We start from the raw sequence: 17903 nt of genomic DNA, 5'->3' as shown, positions 1-17903 counted from the left end.
CAATAAATTATTGGAGAAATGGTTTAATAGAAGTTTTTTTTTTGGACAAATTAAAATATAAAAATATTTTAATTATATTTTAATATAATTTTAAAATTATAGAATATCTTAATTAGTTTTTTTGTTTGAAATGGGAATGTCTAAAAATATAATATAAGAGTACGAAAATAATTATTTTAAAATATTTTAAAGTTAAAATTTAATTTTTCCATCACTTTCTATTCTCTTTTTCTTTTCCACCTTTATATTTTTCCAAGAATAATGTAAATCCAATCATCAATATAATTGCAGTAGGCCTCACCAATACAGGGAGTAATTGCAGTCTCTGATCATGTATATGGCAATCTCAACCCTCCGGATTTGGTAGATAGACCACTATTTTTGAAAATTGAAATTTAATTTTCAATTAAATCTTTAACCAATCATTTTGAAATTCAAAGCCTTTTAATACACATATATTACAAATTTTTATTCCCTCGACATCAAGCTAATACAAAAAAGAAGGCTGCTATTATTTGGGTGGCAGCAGCAAACATAGATTCCTTGCACAAACCACCCAGGGCCTATAAACTACAAGCTTTTCTTCTATTCTCTCTATCTCTCTCCTTGTTTTCCTTTTTGTGAAGTTCATATCCAGAAGGCAAAATAAACACGAATATCTCCTTATTCACAATTGAGGAATTGAGACAATTCAAGGTGTAGAATTTACTGAGATCTCCTGCTGCAGAGGTGAGCTTGGCTGGTCAAGATGTGATGGGATGACAAGCCGCTGCAAGGGCTTGAGATCTACTGCAAGCTGTGCAAAGGACGGACGCAAGTTCGGATCTCTGAGGAAAAACCATCATGCCAAGAACAGCAATCAGAATAATGAATTCATATTTTAGTGAAGGAAGATTAACAAGAACAATCTTACAAATTCCCTTTCCAACTTACGTCTGCCAACATTCTACAATTATCCTTGCAACTAAGGGATCAACATCCTTGGGGATTTCAAGGTGACGATGCTGGAAACCAACAGCTCCAACTACTTGCATTGGGTTCATTCCACTCCATGGCAATCTTAGAGTTGCAAGTTCCCAAAGGATGACTCCAAAACTATATACATCACACCTGTCATTCAGCAAAAACACAGCTTATTTAGTTAGCATACTGGTCCTAAAACATATGTAATAACTGTGACATCCACTAAATTTTCTCACAGGTATCAACTGACATGTAAATTGCAAATGCAATAGCTGATAGAACTCTTCATTCATTGCTTCTCAAATCATGAGGCTTTCTAATGTTATTTTCATGATAGAACACCCCTAAGCTTTTAATAAATGAGTCTCAAAAATAGCAATCAATTGTGGAGCATTGTGGATGGTTGCTCTACTGAAAATGATTCCCAAATGATGAACAAGTGACTCCACCTGTCTGTGTGCCAGGAAGAATCTCAACTTATTTTACCCTTTTTTAATTAGCCTAAAAGAGCATTTAAGAAAATGATGTATTTCAACTTTGCGTAAAGCTTATGCAAGTACAACATCACGAACTTACTTCTCATTTGAGGGTTCATTACGGAGAACTTCTGGTGCCATCCATTCGGGCTAACAAAGCAAAGAAATTAATCAGAAAAGGCATCAAAGTAAGATGAAGGTTTGAACTGCACAAGCTTTGTCTATAAAAAGATATAGGATGAAGAGATCAGATTCTCACTGTTCCTGCAGTTGATTTGGATGACAAAAACGTGTTATGCTTCAAGCGTGACAACCCAAAATCACAAACCTGCAAGTGAAATGATGCAGTCTGTAATAACATGCTTGCTCAAAACAGCAAATTGTAAATGCAAAACGATATTTTCACCTTTCAAGCGGTGTGTCTGGTAGGGTGGTGGGGAAAGGGGGAGGGAAATGAGTTCTTCAGAAGAAGGGCCAAACATACAAACATCATTGTTGGAATTGACGAAATTTCATACTCCAACTTAAGGAAGAGCATTATGCAGTATCATTATGTGTTTTATATATTCCTATTTAGGGATTTTTTATATTTCCTATTTAGCAGGAAAATCCTTTAATTTACAGTATCATGCCATTGTATATCTTGAGGTCTTCTGTTATAAATAAGAAAGCTTATAAAATACAATTAAATAAAGACATGGCCTCTTGTGATTTTTTTGTGTCCGCAGATGTTAGTTCTTATACCTAAGCTATGTAAATATTCTCTTACTATTTTCTTCTTTCTTCTTTCCTTTTTGAATTCAAACTTTAACAGGGTACCAGAGCATTCCATTTAGTAGGATTTCAGTATTGTTCTCCGTTATTGTTCACAAGCACCATTCACACCTAAGTTTCTTGTTTGATTGGTGTATTTGTGCGCCCTATGAGTTTGTATGTCTTGATCTTTCCTTATTGCACATGGAGAGAGAAGTGCAATCTTGTGAGTTGCTTTGTGTTGATATTTTCTCGTCGGCGTTGCCTTTGGAGAAGGAAGTACAATCCTAACGGTTGCTTTTTCTTTTAATGCTTGCATAATTTCAGAACAAGAATGAGGTGTAAGCATGACTTAAAAGTTCCACAAAGAGTTCAAAATTTATTGATACTAAGAACAGCCTGATGTTAGAAGAAACATTGATTATTCATGCCTTGACATTAGATGACATTGAATCAACAAAGTAGAAGAAATTAGACGACATTGAATCAACAAAGTAGAAGCAACACATACCTTGACATTCCAGTTTTTATCAACCAAAAGATTTGGTGACTTTAAATCCCGGTGAACGATTGTTGGCATACTAGTGTGCAAGCAATTCATACCCCTAGCCTGCAACAGCCAGAAATATTTTGAATCCAACACAGAAGTTGAATGCAGATCAGAAAGAACAAGAAGTTTAAAGATCACATACCACATCAAGAGCCATTTTTATTCTATGCTTTTCATCAATTTGACAATGAGGACGATGAAGAATTCGGTATAAACTTCCTCTAGCAAGGAAAGCATTTGTTAACAGAATAAATTCATAAATTTGGAAATGGAATAAATATGAGCAAGATCATAGATCTACTAGCAATTTCTATTGCTCCAGCATAGAATAGAACTGACTAAGAAGTTATGAAGATAGAAAATTATTACCTTGGAAGAAACTCTGTGATGATCGAGAGGTTTGGAGGGCGTGTAACAGCACCCATAAAGAGGACAACATTTGGATTGCGCAATCTCTGCATTATTCGAACCTTTACACCAAATAGCAAATATCATAGTTCCAGGGTCAAGAATTCTGGAATAAGATTAATAATCCATAGAAGAAAAGGGAATTATCATGCATATCAATGCTAATTTATTGCTTACTTCTCTTTTAAATTCAGCTAAAGCAGCACCTAAGAGATCTTGGTCTAAGAATTTCTTCACGGCAACCTCCTACAAGTTCAACAAAAATGGACCAGGCAAAATTAAGAATATTTTGTTCCTCCAAAATGTCTAAAAGAATAATAAATCGAAGGCAGAAAATCAGCATAATCAAGCCTGTACCCAGCTAGTGCAGAAAAGATATTTGCTATTATAGAAGATAACAATAGACTATAGAGTCTTCTCTAAGAACATCCAAATTAAGTCAACAGTATGTTTAACACTCAAATAAATTGCTTCTTTTCCAAATGAAGTAACATTTAATGCAAAATATATCCCCATTCATCTATCACTTAAAACTAGCAAATGGAGATCATGTTCAAGAACAAACCAAGTATGAAGACAGTAAGATAAGGAAGAACGTGAAAAAAAAAGTTTGATGGATTTTCTCAGACTCATTAACTAATTTTAGGCAGTAATTGAAGAAAATGCAGGAAAAATTCAAGCTTACCGTTCCATTCCAATCAGCATGATAAACCTCTCCATAAGAACCTGCTCACAAGAAAACGTGATGCAAAATTATAGGGGGAGAAAGAGACCAAGGAACCAAAATATGTTGAGATGCAATTCAAACACTGACATGATACTAATGCTCATCCTATTATAGCTATACAAAATATTCCAGCGGTAGCTGCATTAGCATTGTGAGATGCACAAGTTACTTCTCGCCAAAGGAACTACCAATTTACCATGAAAATGGCCTCCAACTCAAATGCAGGGAACTTGAGAAACAAATTTGTCAATGAAACAGGGGGAAATATTATTATATTCACTTCCAGAATATTTTGTGGCACGAAAACTACTAATAAAACAAAATCCTCTAAGGTCTAATTTGACAAAACAATATTGCTGTAAAAACTTAGTAAGATCGATCACGTTGAGAGAATACTTCATATTGCATGTACATGCATGCATATTTCACATTACTTGTGTTCACTTTCATCATATATAGGTGAGTGCATATGAGTACTTTTTAATTTTTTTATTTTTATTGCAAAACAGCATTAGACATAACAAAAGCACAACAGATGCCATAAAGAAACCTCATCAGCCAAAGGCATTACCTAGTCCAATCCTCTCACCAATAACCAGATCTTCCCAAGGAATTTCACATTCACCCACATCTACATCATCAAAGATTTGATCAATCCTGTTAGTGGTGGAATCAATTGATGAGCTAGGACTTTCTGGTTCCTTTAGTTTCAAATTGGTCCCCAAAAATCTGTCATATGTGCACTTTCTCTGATCATGAAAACCAATTTCACTATTTTCATCATCTTTAACCATGACTTCTGCATCATTTGTGAAATTCCTTACATCCCTAGGATTTTCTTCTTTAACAGTTGAGTTTACTTCCTTAACAAAAGGTGACTGATGGCATTGATTTATGCCAGGTGCCAAAGCTGGAGAGGTAACATTCAAAGTATTCCTAGCATCACCATCTCTACTGGATGACTTGATGCCTTGAGAATAAACCTTCTTTGACATAGTAGAACTAGTAGAAGCTAATGACAACTGATTATAATTATTTGGTTCACAATTAATTCTTGGAAAGAGACCCTCCATATAATCATATTCTTTTTTCCTGGGGATTTCATTGCGTGCATATTGATTCTTCCACATCAATGGCACAGGGGGTCGACCAGGAAGGGGATTATTTTTCTTCCGTTGGAAGTCCACTTTGTTCTCAGCAGGTCTGTTCTGCATAGAACTTTTTCCAGTTCCTTTGATCTGGAATGGATTAAGATCTGAAAAGAGGAATTTTGAAGCCTCTGAGCTATTTTGACCACATGGAACAACATTAACATTCATCCTCATGGCATCGCCAATTCCATGGGGTCCCTGACTACCCTTGTATAGAGAAGACCCAGTAACTGAGGAGGAAATATTGTCATGTTGATAAGAGGGAGTTGCTCTGCTAGATACACCAGAAGAACCAACAACAGCATTGCTGTTACCACCAGAGAATGATGCCAAGGACTCCACACTTTCAGCAGCTAATGTTCTATCCACAGGCAAACTACCATCCACTGAAGAGTTCTGACTACTGCCTTCACCAGATAATGGCTTAGATCCAGTATAAACAGTTCCAGATTCATTAGAAGCATTGAGGCCATAGATTTTACTAATGTTTGGATTATATGATCTAAAGGTAGTGTCCTTCACACTTAAAACATCAGCTGGTATAAGTGTCCCTGGATCTGCCATGAGATCAACCAAAAACTCCCTGAAGGCAGAAATTTATATGTTAGAAGTAAAAACTGGATTAGATATGATCTATTCACGAAACTCAAACATATGTACATACACACAAATTGAAATGCAGTTTATATGGCCAAACTAAAACAGATGTACATTCAAACTCAGTATGGGACGTTAAGGTACTTAAGGGGCCCACAACTAAGTATCCTTCCATATATCTCCTATGACTTGTTTCACAATAAACTGGAAGTGTTGAAAAGCAATTTGAAACTGTACATAACCATATAAAATTATGGTAAAATTACATCAAAAAGCCAAATAAGACTAGTCTGAAGTTGCACTATAAAAAGGCCCCATACAAATACAAACATGTGGGTAAAGTCATAAATTAAAATTTAAAAGACAAATAGAAAATTCTACACAATGAATAAATACAATAACAACAACAACAAAGCCTTAACCCCAAAATAGTTAAAGTCAGTTATATGGATCCTTTTTGCCATTTAGCTTTGTTAGACACAATAATTGAAGTTCAACAATAACAAGCAACAACCTTTCATCTTCCAACTTTATCATGTTGATAGCATCATCCTCAATGCCAGTGTAATGACTACCCTTCACTAATCGACAAGGTAAGCTTATATTGTCCGCCAACACCTATATCCAAGTAAGAAAGATATTAAACATAAGGGATCCATATAGACAACAAAGGGACCAAAGAGTCTGGCCAGACAAAACCATGCAGGGACTAGTCACTAATGATATAATGCTGACCTTAAAAAGTAAAGCTCGATGGCGAGACAAACCAATATTTATGGATCCAATAGGCAACACACTTGTGTGAAGGGATGTCCTCAACTCTGTGCTTCTTGCCATCCACCCTGCCAACACTATGTTAGCATCCTTTACTGGCCCACCCATATGTCCTGTAACAAGTTCAGCAAGCCGCTGTACCAAAATACCAACATCTGTAGCAGCACAATCTAAAGCAATACATTGGGCAACTTGCACCATCTCTTCCAGTGCAGGATCAATTGTTTGGTTGACTATAACTGCTTCAGAACCAGAACTCCCAGGGCTTGTTTCTAGATCTGAGAGAGATGGCATTTTTCCTTGTAATGCTGGACCTGGACTTGTGGAGAACACATCATAAAAACCATCCATTACTTTCTCCTCATAATCAAGCACATTATACTCCTGAGAAACCGATTCAACACAAGGAAAGGCAAATAGAAGTAAGACAACATTACAGGATAACATCATCAGTGAGAAATACAAAGTTGGATAATATCAGCATTTAGAGGCAGCTCGAACAAAATTTGGGGCAAACTACAAGCATGCCATACAATTCTGTGATTGCTATACATTACACACCAGAAAACAAGTTATTACTTCTCTTCATAATCATGCAGATTTTTATGGTGAACCAATCGAAGTCCAACACAGTTTAAGCAAAAGAAGTGAGATAACATTACTCATTAAATCATAATTGAACCACAGAAGATCAAGTATTGCTGGCATGTAGAGATACCAAAACCAAAAAAGAGTTTTGCCACACATTTCTACGATTACCATATATGGTTCCTCACTTGCACTGTGTATAATGAGATTATTGTGAACAGTGGTATTGTTGAATCTATCAACCAGCATTAGGGTCATATGATACAGGTATTACCATGTACACACATCAAACATAAAAACTTAAACAACCAAACCTTAGACGACAGAGAGAAGGTGGAACTCAACTATACTTCAATTGAGCAGAGTGTCCAAGAAATTAGGGATGTGCAGTTCGGGTTTGGTTCTTCCTAAGAACCTGAACTAGAACCTCAGTTCTTTGTTTTTTAGAACCAGATTCAGATTTAGTCGTTTTCAGTTCAGGTCTTGATTCTTGCATCAAAAGTTATAATTTTCTTGCGTTCCTTTTAAGACAATTCTAGTCTCTAATTTTCTTGTGTTCCTATATATATACATGTTTTTAACCTTTTCTTAATTATACAGTTTTTGACTAGAAGACGTTAGGTGTTATCATTTAATGTCATACCATCACAATACAGGAATTTTGCTACTCACATCTTGAATTAAAGATTCTGCATTAACTTGGTTTCTTGATCCTTCTTCCCACATTGAATTCTTCAAGTGGCTTAAATTTAATTCTGCTGATTTTCTTTTTGAGCCTCTTTGATCTTATTCAATGCAACACAAGTGTTAAAGTAGTGCATTGATCTTTCTCTTGAATCAAACTGGAACACTCTGGTGGTTGTGCTCCACATACCTTGCCTTTGCATTGATTCTTGAGTAAATCAAGAATGTCAAGAATTTGACCCATGATCTGCTGGTTCTCTTGACAGAGCTGCTACATTTCCAAATGCATTTTGTCCATTCTTTGACTATATCTGTTATGAAGCTACTGAGTTTCTGCTCTAATGATTTGACATGATCCTCTAGGTTTTGAAGCATTACTCCTTCAGCCATGCTTGGCAACAAAGACTAGGCTCTAATGTTTTGTTTCTTAACAGGAAAAGCAAGAGAAGAAAGAGGGAAAGTGAGAAAAAACATAAAGATGTGGAGCAAGAAGGAATGGATAACAGAGAGATAAAAGAATGGAGAAATGTAAAGGAAAGAAGTAGGGACAGAAAAAAGAGGAAGAAGAAGGTAAAGAGGAACAGGGAAAGATAGGAATGCAAAGACAGATGAAAGAGGAAAAGAGAACGTGAACTAAAGAGAAAGACAACGAAGTGGGAGAAAAAGGAGAGGAAAGACAAGAGAGAAGAGGAGAAAGAGATAGAAACGAATTCCAGAAAGAAAAGATCACTCATGTATATTATTTCAATTGCAGTAGATCCTTTGGTATTTATAGTAGCTGTCTAATATTGGAATTCAACAGTAACCCAAAAGAACCTATGTTTCTAATTACAAACATCATATAACCAAATGAAGCTACATCCATAATCCTGGACCATTAACAATAATCGGCCCATGCAATATTCAAGAATGCTTCATCTGTCATATCAAAACAATTCCACTCCTATTGGCCTAATCATCAAAATCCAAAACCAGCATAATGCTTATTTTCTAAAGGCTTGTCATCCGCCACCCGAACCAAAGCAATTTTTTTTGTACATCAAAGAGAGTAGGATAAACCTTATCTCCAAGTTCATTCAATACAATTCAACGAAGTGAAGACTCAAAATATATTCGAATTAATTTAAGAGAACATTTTACAAAACCTCAATCAGTAAATAACCATAACCAACTGCAATACAATGTCAGATACGAAATTACCTGATTTATGCATTAACAAACTGAAGTACCCTAATTCCAGCCAATTCAATACATAGTTTGTAGTTCAATTACCCAAATTCAACTTGAAGAAGAGTCCACAATACTTACCCAATACTGCCTTGACAAGGCATCCGCGGCAGCCTCTACCTTTTCCCTCCCCATATCGCTCCGATGATGATGATTCCCTCCCAAGCTCAACAGCGTCGCCGCTCGTATCTCATCCTTCTCATGGTCATCCTTAAACTCTGAATTGGACAAGCTGATCGCCAAGGCTAGCTGCACCTGGAACTCCTCCTCAGACGAGAAGTAGTCCGTCCTACCATTAGAATTATTCACCGCGGAAGAAATCGTCGTAGCAGCCACTGTGGACGCCGGAGATGAAGATGTTAAAGGAGGACTAAACGGAGAATTTCCGGGGGAAGCACGGTTATCAGAGGTGTAGAGTGGCGAGGGAGGGATCTCGTTTGATCGATGTGGCTCGTGGTTACTCCCAATGTGTAGCTTCTTGAAAATGTGCTTCATTTACTTTCTATCTCTCTGCTTCACTAGCTTTCTTTTTTCCTTCGCCTTCTTCTTCTCTCTGCTATTTTCGCTCTTATTTTATTAATTTTCTCTCAGTTTCTTCCACTTTCCCTCACTTTCTCACCGCGTATGCAGCTCAGGAAAATGAAAGCTAGAACATGGAAAGTGTCCTGTAAATATGGAGGGAAAAACTCAATGTAGTAATAGTATATGTTGGCCGGTAATAAAAAAGGCTTGAAGTTTCTTTTAATTACTAAAATACCACATAACGTGGAATACTCTATGTTGACTGGGCCAACGAGAGGGCCACGTAGCTGCTTACCTGGTGATGCCCCGGAGACACTTGGCTTTGGCTTTGGCTTTATCAAGAGTTTCATTGGGTCTTAAGTCTCAACCGTCACTAACATAATGATGTTTTTTCATCGAAGCCCCTTATCCACGAACGCGTCTTTATATTAATTAATAATTTAAATAAAAATATATAATTTAAAATTTTAATAATTCAATACCCTAATATCATTTTTCTAAATTTAAACTCAATCTAAAAATATTATACCTTTATTTTTTCATTAAAATTCATTTTAAATATATTAAATTTTATTAAAAATAAAAAAATTAAATAAAATTAAAATAATTAATTTATATATTATTATAATCTAAAAAATAAATAAAAATTATAAAATTAATAAAATAAATTGTATAATCCCATTTCAAAAAAAAAGGTATAATTTTAATAAATTTGAATAAATTAAATATTAAAAATATTGAATAACTTACCTTCTCAATACTGGTATATTTTAAAAATATAATGGTATGATTTGTTTGGAAGCTAAATTATGATTAGCATGCTATTTAACCTTTCTAAATAAAATGAATATTTTTTTTAAAAAATAGAAATTGAAAATTAGAAAGTAGATTTTAAGAATGTAAAATCTCCATAAATTTACTCAAATATACTTATTATTAAATATGTGAATACTAAATAAAATGAATATAAAATATTTTTATTATATTTTTATAGTAATTTTGATAAAATTCACTTTTTTTGAAAATCAAGACATTATATATATTTTTTTAGAAAGTTTCCATATATCCTACTTTATTTTGTATTAAGTTATACAAATACTATATTCTATCCATTTCTTATTTTTTAGTAAAAAACTTAAAAGTGAAATATGAATTTAAATTTATTGAAATTAATGATATTGCCTTTAATGGAAGATTACACTAGGTTTGGCTGGTTCATATCTTATTAATGATAATATTTTATTATATATATATATATATTAATATATTGAACATATTGAATAATCTTTTAATATAATTATAAATTAAAATTATTTTTTTGCATAACTCATTTAGGATTAAATTATATATATCGATCACAATTTTTTTTTAAAAAAATCCCATAGTTACTTGTTTTAATTGTTGCAAAGTGATGATGGCTGGCCACTGGTACCTATCAGGGGCCACAATGTTTGTGGCCCGTCAGCACACAATTTTTTTCGCGGTTAATCCAGAATCCTTGATAATAGTCGAATCTCAAATATTTCGATTTTTACTAAACTCATAAAAAAGAGGTAAATCACAGCCTCGCACCGGTTCACAATTATGATTCAAAATGTCAAAATCTTAATAGAGTTGCAGGTTCCTATACACTAAGAATTAGACCCATATAGATACATCAAGAAATTAAGATAACGTCTGTATGTACAACCCTAAACAATGAGATGTGTTACTATAAAATAACAGGAAGAGATATATGAAGAAAGAACAGAAAGTAAGAAGTTTACACATTATGAAAAACTCTATTTCCTCTGAATTTCAGAACACCACAAAGTAAATATCATCCTATAATTAAAATCAATGATTTATAATTGTATTACACTCATATCCTCCAACTAATTAAATAATTAAATTATGGAATGCATCTAACTTAACGATAAAGTAAAATTAAATGTTCATATGCTAGTAACTCTTCTTATAATTTTATTTTTGTAAAACATCAAAATTTATGATACTCATTATTTCTAAGAAAAAAAACAATTGCATTCCCTTATCATCTAAACAAAGGAAGAAGTGCGTGCTTAGTCCGCTCAATTAAAAGACATTTCTTATCGTTGGATTACGAATTCAAGTTATATTTTTGTGGTTCTACTTGACATGGTAAAATAAATAAATAAAAATTAAAAAAGTTAAATCAATTTTTTTTATTAAAAAAAATTATGTGATTCTTTCAATTTTTAATATCCAAAAAGCAAGAGAACTAAAGAAATTGAAACTTGGAAGAGACTAGTGAGTCTAACAAATATCAACCTTTGATTCATACATAGAAAGGCCAATACTACCGATGAAAGACCGAGTCAATCTCTCCCTCCCTCCCTCTCTCTATCTCTCTCTCTCCTCTTAATCCGAAATTGCAGAAACAACCTATTTGGAATTCACCTGAAGCGCAGCCAAGTGGTAGCCTATCCACAAATGTCTCTCCGTTGTCCTAATCCAAACGGGTCCTTATTCTCCATGTACCCATGCACGTATAAAAGCTTCCTCTCGCTCACATCTTCGCTAATCCATATAACTTTAAGATAAAAACAAATGAGTCAAGAGCAACCACTAAGGCCTCAAGAATCCCTTGATGGAGACGTCTCCTCTCTCCAAAGGGATCTCATGCAGATCCCCGAGAGCGCTACGTCTTCGGCTGCTGTTGATCTGGGCTTGAGCCTCGCAGTCGCAGAAATTGATTCTCCTAGAAAGCGTATGGTGACTGAATCAATCGCCGAACAGGTTCTTTTTTCGTTTCTTTTCTTTTAGCGGCTTATCAAGAAATTTGATGGGGCTTAACTAATGTCGATGTGAATTTGTTATGGGGCAGATAGCTGGGAAAATAAGCCAAAGAGTGTTAATGCAGCAGACAGCACCAGCCACCGTTCAACAAGGTGGGAGTCCGTATGGTGGTATAACCATTGGCGAAGCACTTGAAGCCACAGCACTAACAGCCGGACAAAAGATTGTTGAATGGAGTGACGCGGCGGCAATTCAAGCAGCGGAAGTTAGAGCCACCGGTCGCACCACCATTAGTCCTGGTGGTGTGGCCGCTGCTGCACAATCAGCAGCAACTGTCAATGCCAGGACTGCAAGGGACGAGGACAAGAGAAAACTAGCAGACATTCTTATGGTAATTGCACATTGACATATATATCTTTCACTTAATTACCATTGATACAATGCATGATTTGCATGTATAATGCATAAATGCAGGATGCGACTTCAAAGTTGCCGGCGGATAGGCCGGCCACGAGGAAAGATGCAGAAGGGGTTACAGGAGCAGAAATGAGGAACGATCCATTCCTCACTACACATCCGACGGGTGTGGCTGCTTCCATAGCTGCTGCCGCCAGGATCAACCAGCAGAATAATTTCAAATAATTAACGCACCTTATTTTAAGTTGAGCTTAATTATTTTTTTTTACATTATCGTTTTCATTCATATAACTTTTATTTTCAAAATGGGGCTTAAAACAAAGCAGTATACCCATATCTCTGAAGACAATTGAAAAGCATCCAGCCAGTCTCAACTAATCTGCATTTTTTTATAGCCTCGCTATACATTTGTATTATTGATGTTCCCTTTCAGTACTTATTATAAAGTTTTGGTGGGTCATGTAATATATGGTGTTAGTAGTTTGTTACTATTCTCTCTTTGAAATTTTTGTAATATTGGTTTGAAATGGAAATAAATTGAACTCCTGTCGAATAAAAAGTCAATTTTATCCTTACAATATAAATAATCATGTAAACAGATTTTTAAACTATTAAAAGTGATCAAATAAGTCTAGTCTTTTAAATTTTAAAAATAGATCAAATAAACTCCAGAACATATAAGTCTTTCAATTTTTGGAAAGAGAAATGAAATTTTCAACTTTCAAAAATAGAATAAAAGAGAATGAACATAACTTTATAAATAAAAATTTGACAGTTCAGGTGATTCACAATCCATCTCATTCCAGCATATTAACATAGCAACTTTATAATATCAAGGCTACAAAAAATCAGAAGCCGCCAATGGAAACCTCTTGTACTACTAATGAATACAATTGTTCAGTTATTTCAACATCATTGATAGAGGCATTAAAATAAAACTGGCTCTACCATTTCACTCTTGCTCAGTGCCTCAAATACAACCGAAAAAGGAAAAAAAAAAAATCCTACAATGTACAAACCCTACATAATACAACACTAAACAGTGGACGACAGGAAACAAAAAACCCAAAAAAATAATAACAAAAAAATTTTTAAAAAAATCCTCCACCTATAACCTATCTGTCGAGTAATGAGCATCAACGAGAAAATGCATTCTTCAATTTATCAACCGGCGATGCCAACCTCTTCAAGCGATAGTTCTCTAGTAATGAGCCTTAGCAACACTTGTACCAATTCTCTCACTCTAGCTTCCCTGTCCATGAAGGATCACAAACAAGCATTTAGATGTGATGCTTTCTTTATATCTATGTTATTACAATAGATGTGTAATCACCACATTTGCTCAAAATCTATTTTTCACCTTGTCGTGACAAGTTCGCAGAGCGTGGGAAATAAAACAAACAGATGTGGACGTCCTTTCTGATCCTCCTCGTCTGCTAGGACAATTTTCAAATTAGGATGCAAAGGAAGAACAGATGCTGTTTCTGGATCAATTCTTAGATGAGCTAGTTCTTGAAGGACATGGAAAATTTCTTCAAGCCTTGCTGATGGTAATGGTCGTTCACCTGATGGTACAGTAGCAAATTCAACAGGCATACATAACAAAGAAGGTGAGGTAAAAGTATTCGTCAATAGATAAGTTGCAGAATAGAAGTTAAATACCTAGGTTCTCATCCATCAGAAATCTGTTCATGATATATTCACATCTAGATAAAAGAACCCTGATTGCGATTTTACTGACTTCAGATCCTGTCGAGTTCCAATCACCAGCTTCATTGTTGGAACTGATCACACATAATTTGTTCATTAAATAATTATTTCACAAAAAAAAAAAAAAATTGCAGCCATAGGACCACAGTAATACTGAATTAAAAGAGTTCATCTATCACTAGATCCTAGAAAGGGGACAACTTAGACATTCAGGTTCCTTGAGCACATAATCAAGAAAGAAGAAAAAAAATTACTGGAACAACCCATATTATTGTATTCCATCCTATCACGGTACTTGGCCTATCTAATTTTATACCATCTGATTCTAGAGTAAAACCTAATCAGTTGGTGAATTTCATATTTCGGAATATGAAAAGCTAAAAGGAAAAAAAAACAATTGGATAGAGCTATAAATTCTTTTACCTGCTCAAGAAAAATAACTTCTGCAAGCAAGCCAGGGAAAATCTGCTACAATGTAATGGCATAAGTTCCACAGTTTCAATGGGCAAAGAGCATGTGCGTGATGCACAACGGTCCACGGTGGAAACTAGTCGCTCCAGAATCTGTCAGATAAAAATGTAGAATTAGCTAAACAAGGAATAATATTTTATATCAGAGCCTCAGACATTAAGGAATACTACGAAATGACATTAATACAAATACAATACTGATTCAGTAGACATTACTATGTGGCCTATACAAAGTTATATCCTAGACAAACTTAACAAAGTGGGCTAAATTCATGAGAACAGTTCAAAAGAAACAGCTGTCACTAGATTTATCTGAAGATTACTATTTGAACTGTATGTGCCTCCCTTATGTTACCCAGTGATTAACTGGCAAGAAAATTACATCGACAGGTGCATCTGTTGGTGATTTAAGAATCTTATCAACCAGAACATCCAGTATGGTCATCTCCAGCGCCTCATCAGCCTTGTGTGCTGCAGCTGAGAGAGAATTGGAGGGTATGGCACGACCACAATAGCCCACAAGGAATATTTCATAAACATCTGCTATTTCTTTCCAGACACGTGTTCTTATAGGTCTACTAATTCTGGAATCTGATCCAAAGTTCCCAGAAAACTTGCAAAAATCATCAGCAAGAACAAGATTGAAGCCTTCAACCGCAGATCTCCAAAGTGAACCATCTGGATTGTCTCTTCTTGTAGTCATACACCTAATATGTAAGCTCAAATATGTTAATTACATTTGCAAAAAGTTTCATTTCAAAAGGAAAAGGGCGCACAGTTCCCTTATTTCTTCTGTGTTTTCTGACATTAGACATGATTGGTTAAAACTCAATGCAACATCATATACAATCAAGTATACTGAAACCAATCAACCACAATCCATTCATACAAGTATCTGCTCATGGATGACATTACAGAAAATATTGTGGCTTCTTCGTTTTCATTACAAATATATGGAAATTTTGCTTGGAATTGTCACAATATGTACTCTGTTTAACGATCCTCCACATGTTTTGACTGCATGCAGGATCACAGAAAATTAACTAAACAAATACACCCAAACCTCTAAACATAATATCATAAGCAGTGTACTCTGGCGCAAAAAAATATGCAGCATCAGAGAATATAAAGAATAATACCTTTCAAGACTCTGAATAATTTCAGGAAATATAATATATTTTTCAACTGCTGGAGCATGTAGCAATAGATCTATCAGCACAGGAACAAGCTTTTCTGCAAACACATAATTTGGAATCCCACCCGATACTGTTATGGTTGATCCAGAACCCTGAGGTGGGGCTTCAGCTTCTTTTGAAGAAATGGAAGCTGTACCATTGGGCATTTCATTCTCTCTCTTTATATTGTTGCCTATTCACAAAAGATATGTGCATTTCAATATTCTTTTTAGATTAATGGACATAGCAGATAATGGCTAGCAAGCCAGCTCTATACCTGGAACATTATCAGTACTGCTAGCTTGCTTAACATCATCATCGTCATTTTGCAAAGAAGAATCTGATCTTGGAAGATACTGTAAAAGCTCCCTAAGAAGAACTAGCCACATTGAAGAGATCAGTTCAGTTGGATGTAACAATGGCAAGATTTCTAATACAGTACGCAGCACAGGCGGAACATGTCCCTATGCAAAAGAAGTGCCAATGATGTTAGTATCAAGTTCAACAGGTACAGTTGCATATAAGTTACAGAACAACATGTTTGAGACCAAAAATTTACTTACAAATTCACTTTCAAAGTTTTCATTGGTAGTTATGGCTTGCTTAATTGCCAAATCTATGATCCCAATCAACTGAGAAAACATTTCATCATTAAACATCCTCTGTGCTTGCACATACAATTCACCTGTCAAAAATATGGAGAGAACCAAAAACATGTAAGTAACACAAAAAGAAAGGTTCCAAATTCAGAAGCACAATTACCATAATAAAGACAGCATTATTTGGTACCATGTTAAATCAAATCAGAAAGGCATGACAAATGTCAATCTAAGGCAGATATAACTTAATACTGATATAATTAGGTTTATATACGCTCGAACACATCCTGGATCCAATAATAAAATCTCAGGGTGGAGTACAGCATTACCAAGACCATGTAAAATCTCTTGCTTCACCTTGCTAGCTGCATTACTGCTGTAGATAGTTGATTTTTGAATAACATGCTTGTATACACCAAGTATGGATTCAAGGTAAGGCATTGGCAGATTATCCTGAAGCAGGAAACTGTAAGTTGAAAAACAATAATGTACAGTTGACACTATTATGGGCCATTTTCTAATAGTTCAACTACTTCTATATTTACATTAAAATACAATTTAAAAAGTCCATACTTTTAACTATTACCTTCAGACAGTGAGAATGAACAGTTGTCTGCAAACAATTTATTCCAGCAATGGCAACCTCTTTACTACCATTCAAAATACTATTCTTTACAAAGAGAAGCAAAGATTCCCAACCTGCATAAATGACATTATGTAATATTCACAGGGATTTGCTCTATTACACAGCCCAAGCTAACGAAGTCACATATGTGAAGGTACAATTCAGAGTACCTGACCAGAAATCATTTAAGCTACTGAGAAGGGGGAAAAAAGAACGTAATAGACGTGCTATTCCCCCAAGGACCAGCACCAGTGTTTCATCCCACTGTTTCTGAACTGTATTACGACTGCAAATTCATGGGAGAGAGTAAACAAACAATGTCATTGATCAAGAAAGACTCTGGAAACTTCAGATACAGAAACAAACAGAAGATAATCGACACTTATACCTATGATGGATCAGCATATGAACTGCTTTTCCTCCTCGAGTTCCTAGTTCTTTCCCTTGTGATTCATCTTTCGATGAAGTTGCCGCCTATAATAAAGATAATTGAAGCAATCAGATTAAAATATGTCTTTAAAATAAAATTTATACACACTTCTTTTCCAACAGAAAAAAGACAACTTGTTATTACCATGTGAGAAGCACGATCTAAAGCAGGAAAAACATAATTCCAAAGACACTCCTCCCACATGCTTTTTGAAAGTTTTTGGCCATGACTGCCAAGAGATTGAAAGAGTGTCCTGACAGCAGCATTTCTGACCTGAAAGACCAATAAGTTCAGTTACCA

The 17903-nt window shown here is 35.0% G+C and overlaps 3 protein-coding genes across 8 annotated transcripts in view; 1 reads left to right on the top strand and 2 right to left on the bottom strand.

Moving 5' to 3' along the window:
* Positions 1 to 378: 378 nt before the first annotated feature.
* LOC110622999 (serine/threonine-protein kinase EDR1) lies at positions 379 to 9579 on the bottom strand. Its single transcript, XM_021767800.2, has 13 exons — positions 8980 to 9579; positions 6361 to 6783; positions 6140 to 6243; positions 4449 to 5611; positions 3836 to 3876; positions 3328 to 3396; positions 3112 to 3212; positions 2885 to 2963; positions 2704 to 2802; positions 1699 to 1767; positions 1540 to 1589; positions 934 to 1110; positions 379 to 827 (listed from the first exon to the last, which is right to left on the bottom strand). Exons 1-13 carry the CDS (start codon positions 9391 to 9393, stop codon positions 692 to 694), a joined length of 2925 nt encoding a protein of 974 aa, XP_021623492.1. The 5' UTR covers positions 9394 to 9579; the 3' UTR covers positions 379 to 691.
* A 2143-nt stretch (positions 9580 to 11722) lies between these two features.
* Positions 11723 to 13158, top strand: LOC110623000 (late embryogenesis abundant protein 47). Its single transcript, XM_021767802.2, has 3 exons — positions 11723 to 12177; positions 12266 to 12568; positions 12652 to 13158. Exons 1-3 carry the CDS (start codon positions 11989 to 11991, stop codon positions 12817 to 12819), a joined length of 660 nt encoding a protein of 219 aa, XP_021623494.1. The 5' UTR covers positions 11723 to 11988; the 3' UTR covers positions 12820 to 13158.
* A 217-nt stretch (positions 13159 to 13375) lies between these two features.
* Positions 13376 to 17903, bottom strand: part of LOC110622998 (protein MON2 homolog) — a 30559-nt gene continuing 26031 nt past the window's right edge. For 4 of the 6 annotated variants that reach the window (XM_021767797.2, XM_043959950.1, XM_021767798.2 and 1 more), the window contains 13 exons: positions 17748 to 17876; positions 17562 to 17647; positions 17344 to 17459; positions 17135 to 17247; positions 16878 to 17001; positions 16513 to 16634; positions 16227 to 16413; positions 15914 to 16142; positions 15157 to 15481; positions 14728 to 14867; positions 14257 to 14378; positions 13955 to 14159; positions 13376 to 13846 (listed from right to left, as the gene is read on the bottom strand). In XM_021767797.2, the coding sequence (XP_021623489.1) occupies positions 13759 to 13846; positions 13955 to 14159; positions 14257 to 14378; positions 14728 to 14867; positions 15157 to 15481; positions 15914 to 16142; positions 16227 to 16413; positions 16513 to 16634; positions 16878 to 17001; positions 17135 to 17247; positions 17344 to 17459; positions 17562 to 17647; positions 17748 to 17876 (1986 nt within the window). In that variant the 3' untranslated portion in view covers positions 13376 to 13758. Of the gene's footprint in view, positions 13847 to 13954; positions 14160 to 14256; positions 14379 to 14727; positions 14868 to 15097; positions 15482 to 15913; positions 16143 to 16226; positions 16414 to 16512; positions 16635 to 16877; positions 17002 to 17134; positions 17248 to 17343; positions 17460 to 17561; positions 17648 to 17747; positions 17877 to 17903 lie in introns of those variants that run through there. The other 2 variants (XR_006352048.1, XM_043959951.1) reach the window with 2 other exon arrangements.

This window comes from Manihot esculenta, chromosome 9 (assembly GCF_001659605.2).
Source record: "Manihot esculenta cultivar AM560-2 chromosome 9, M.esculenta_v8, whole genome shotgun sequence".
In the NCBI taxonomy this organism is placed as follows: Eukaryota; Viridiplantae; Streptophyta; class Magnoliopsida; order Malpighiales; family Euphorbiaceae; genus Manihot; species Manihot esculenta.
This window is presented reverse-complemented; position numbering and strand designations above follow the sequence as displayed.

Excerpts from the sequence above, each read along its gene's own strand:
- LOC110622999 (XM_021767800.2), bottom strand. The coding sequence starts at position 9,393 with ATGAAGCACATTTTCAAGAAGCTACACATTGGGAGTAACCACGAGCCA. Across the intron at positions 5,612-6,139 it reads ATAAAGTTGGAAGATGAAAG|GGAGTTTTTGGTTGATCTCA; the intron begins GTTGTTGCTTGT and ends TTCTGCCTTCAG. Across the intron at positions 2,803-2,884 it reads TAAAAATGGCTCTTGATGTG|GCTAGGGGTATGAATTGCTT; the intron begins GTATGTGATCTT and ends TGGCTGTTGCAG.
- LOC110623000 (XM_021767802.2), top strand. The coding sequence starts at position 11,989 with ATGAGTCAAGAGCAACCACTAAGGCCTCAAGAATCCCTTGATGGAGAC. Across the intron at positions 12,178-12,265 it reads CTGAATCAATCGCCGAACAG|ATAGCTGGGAAAATAAGCCA; the intron begins GTTCTTTTTTCG and ends GTTATGGGGCAG. Across the intron at positions 12,569-12,651 it reads AACTAGCAGACATTCTTATG|GATGCGACTTCAAAGTTGCC; the intron begins GTAATTGCACAT and ends GCATAAATGCAG.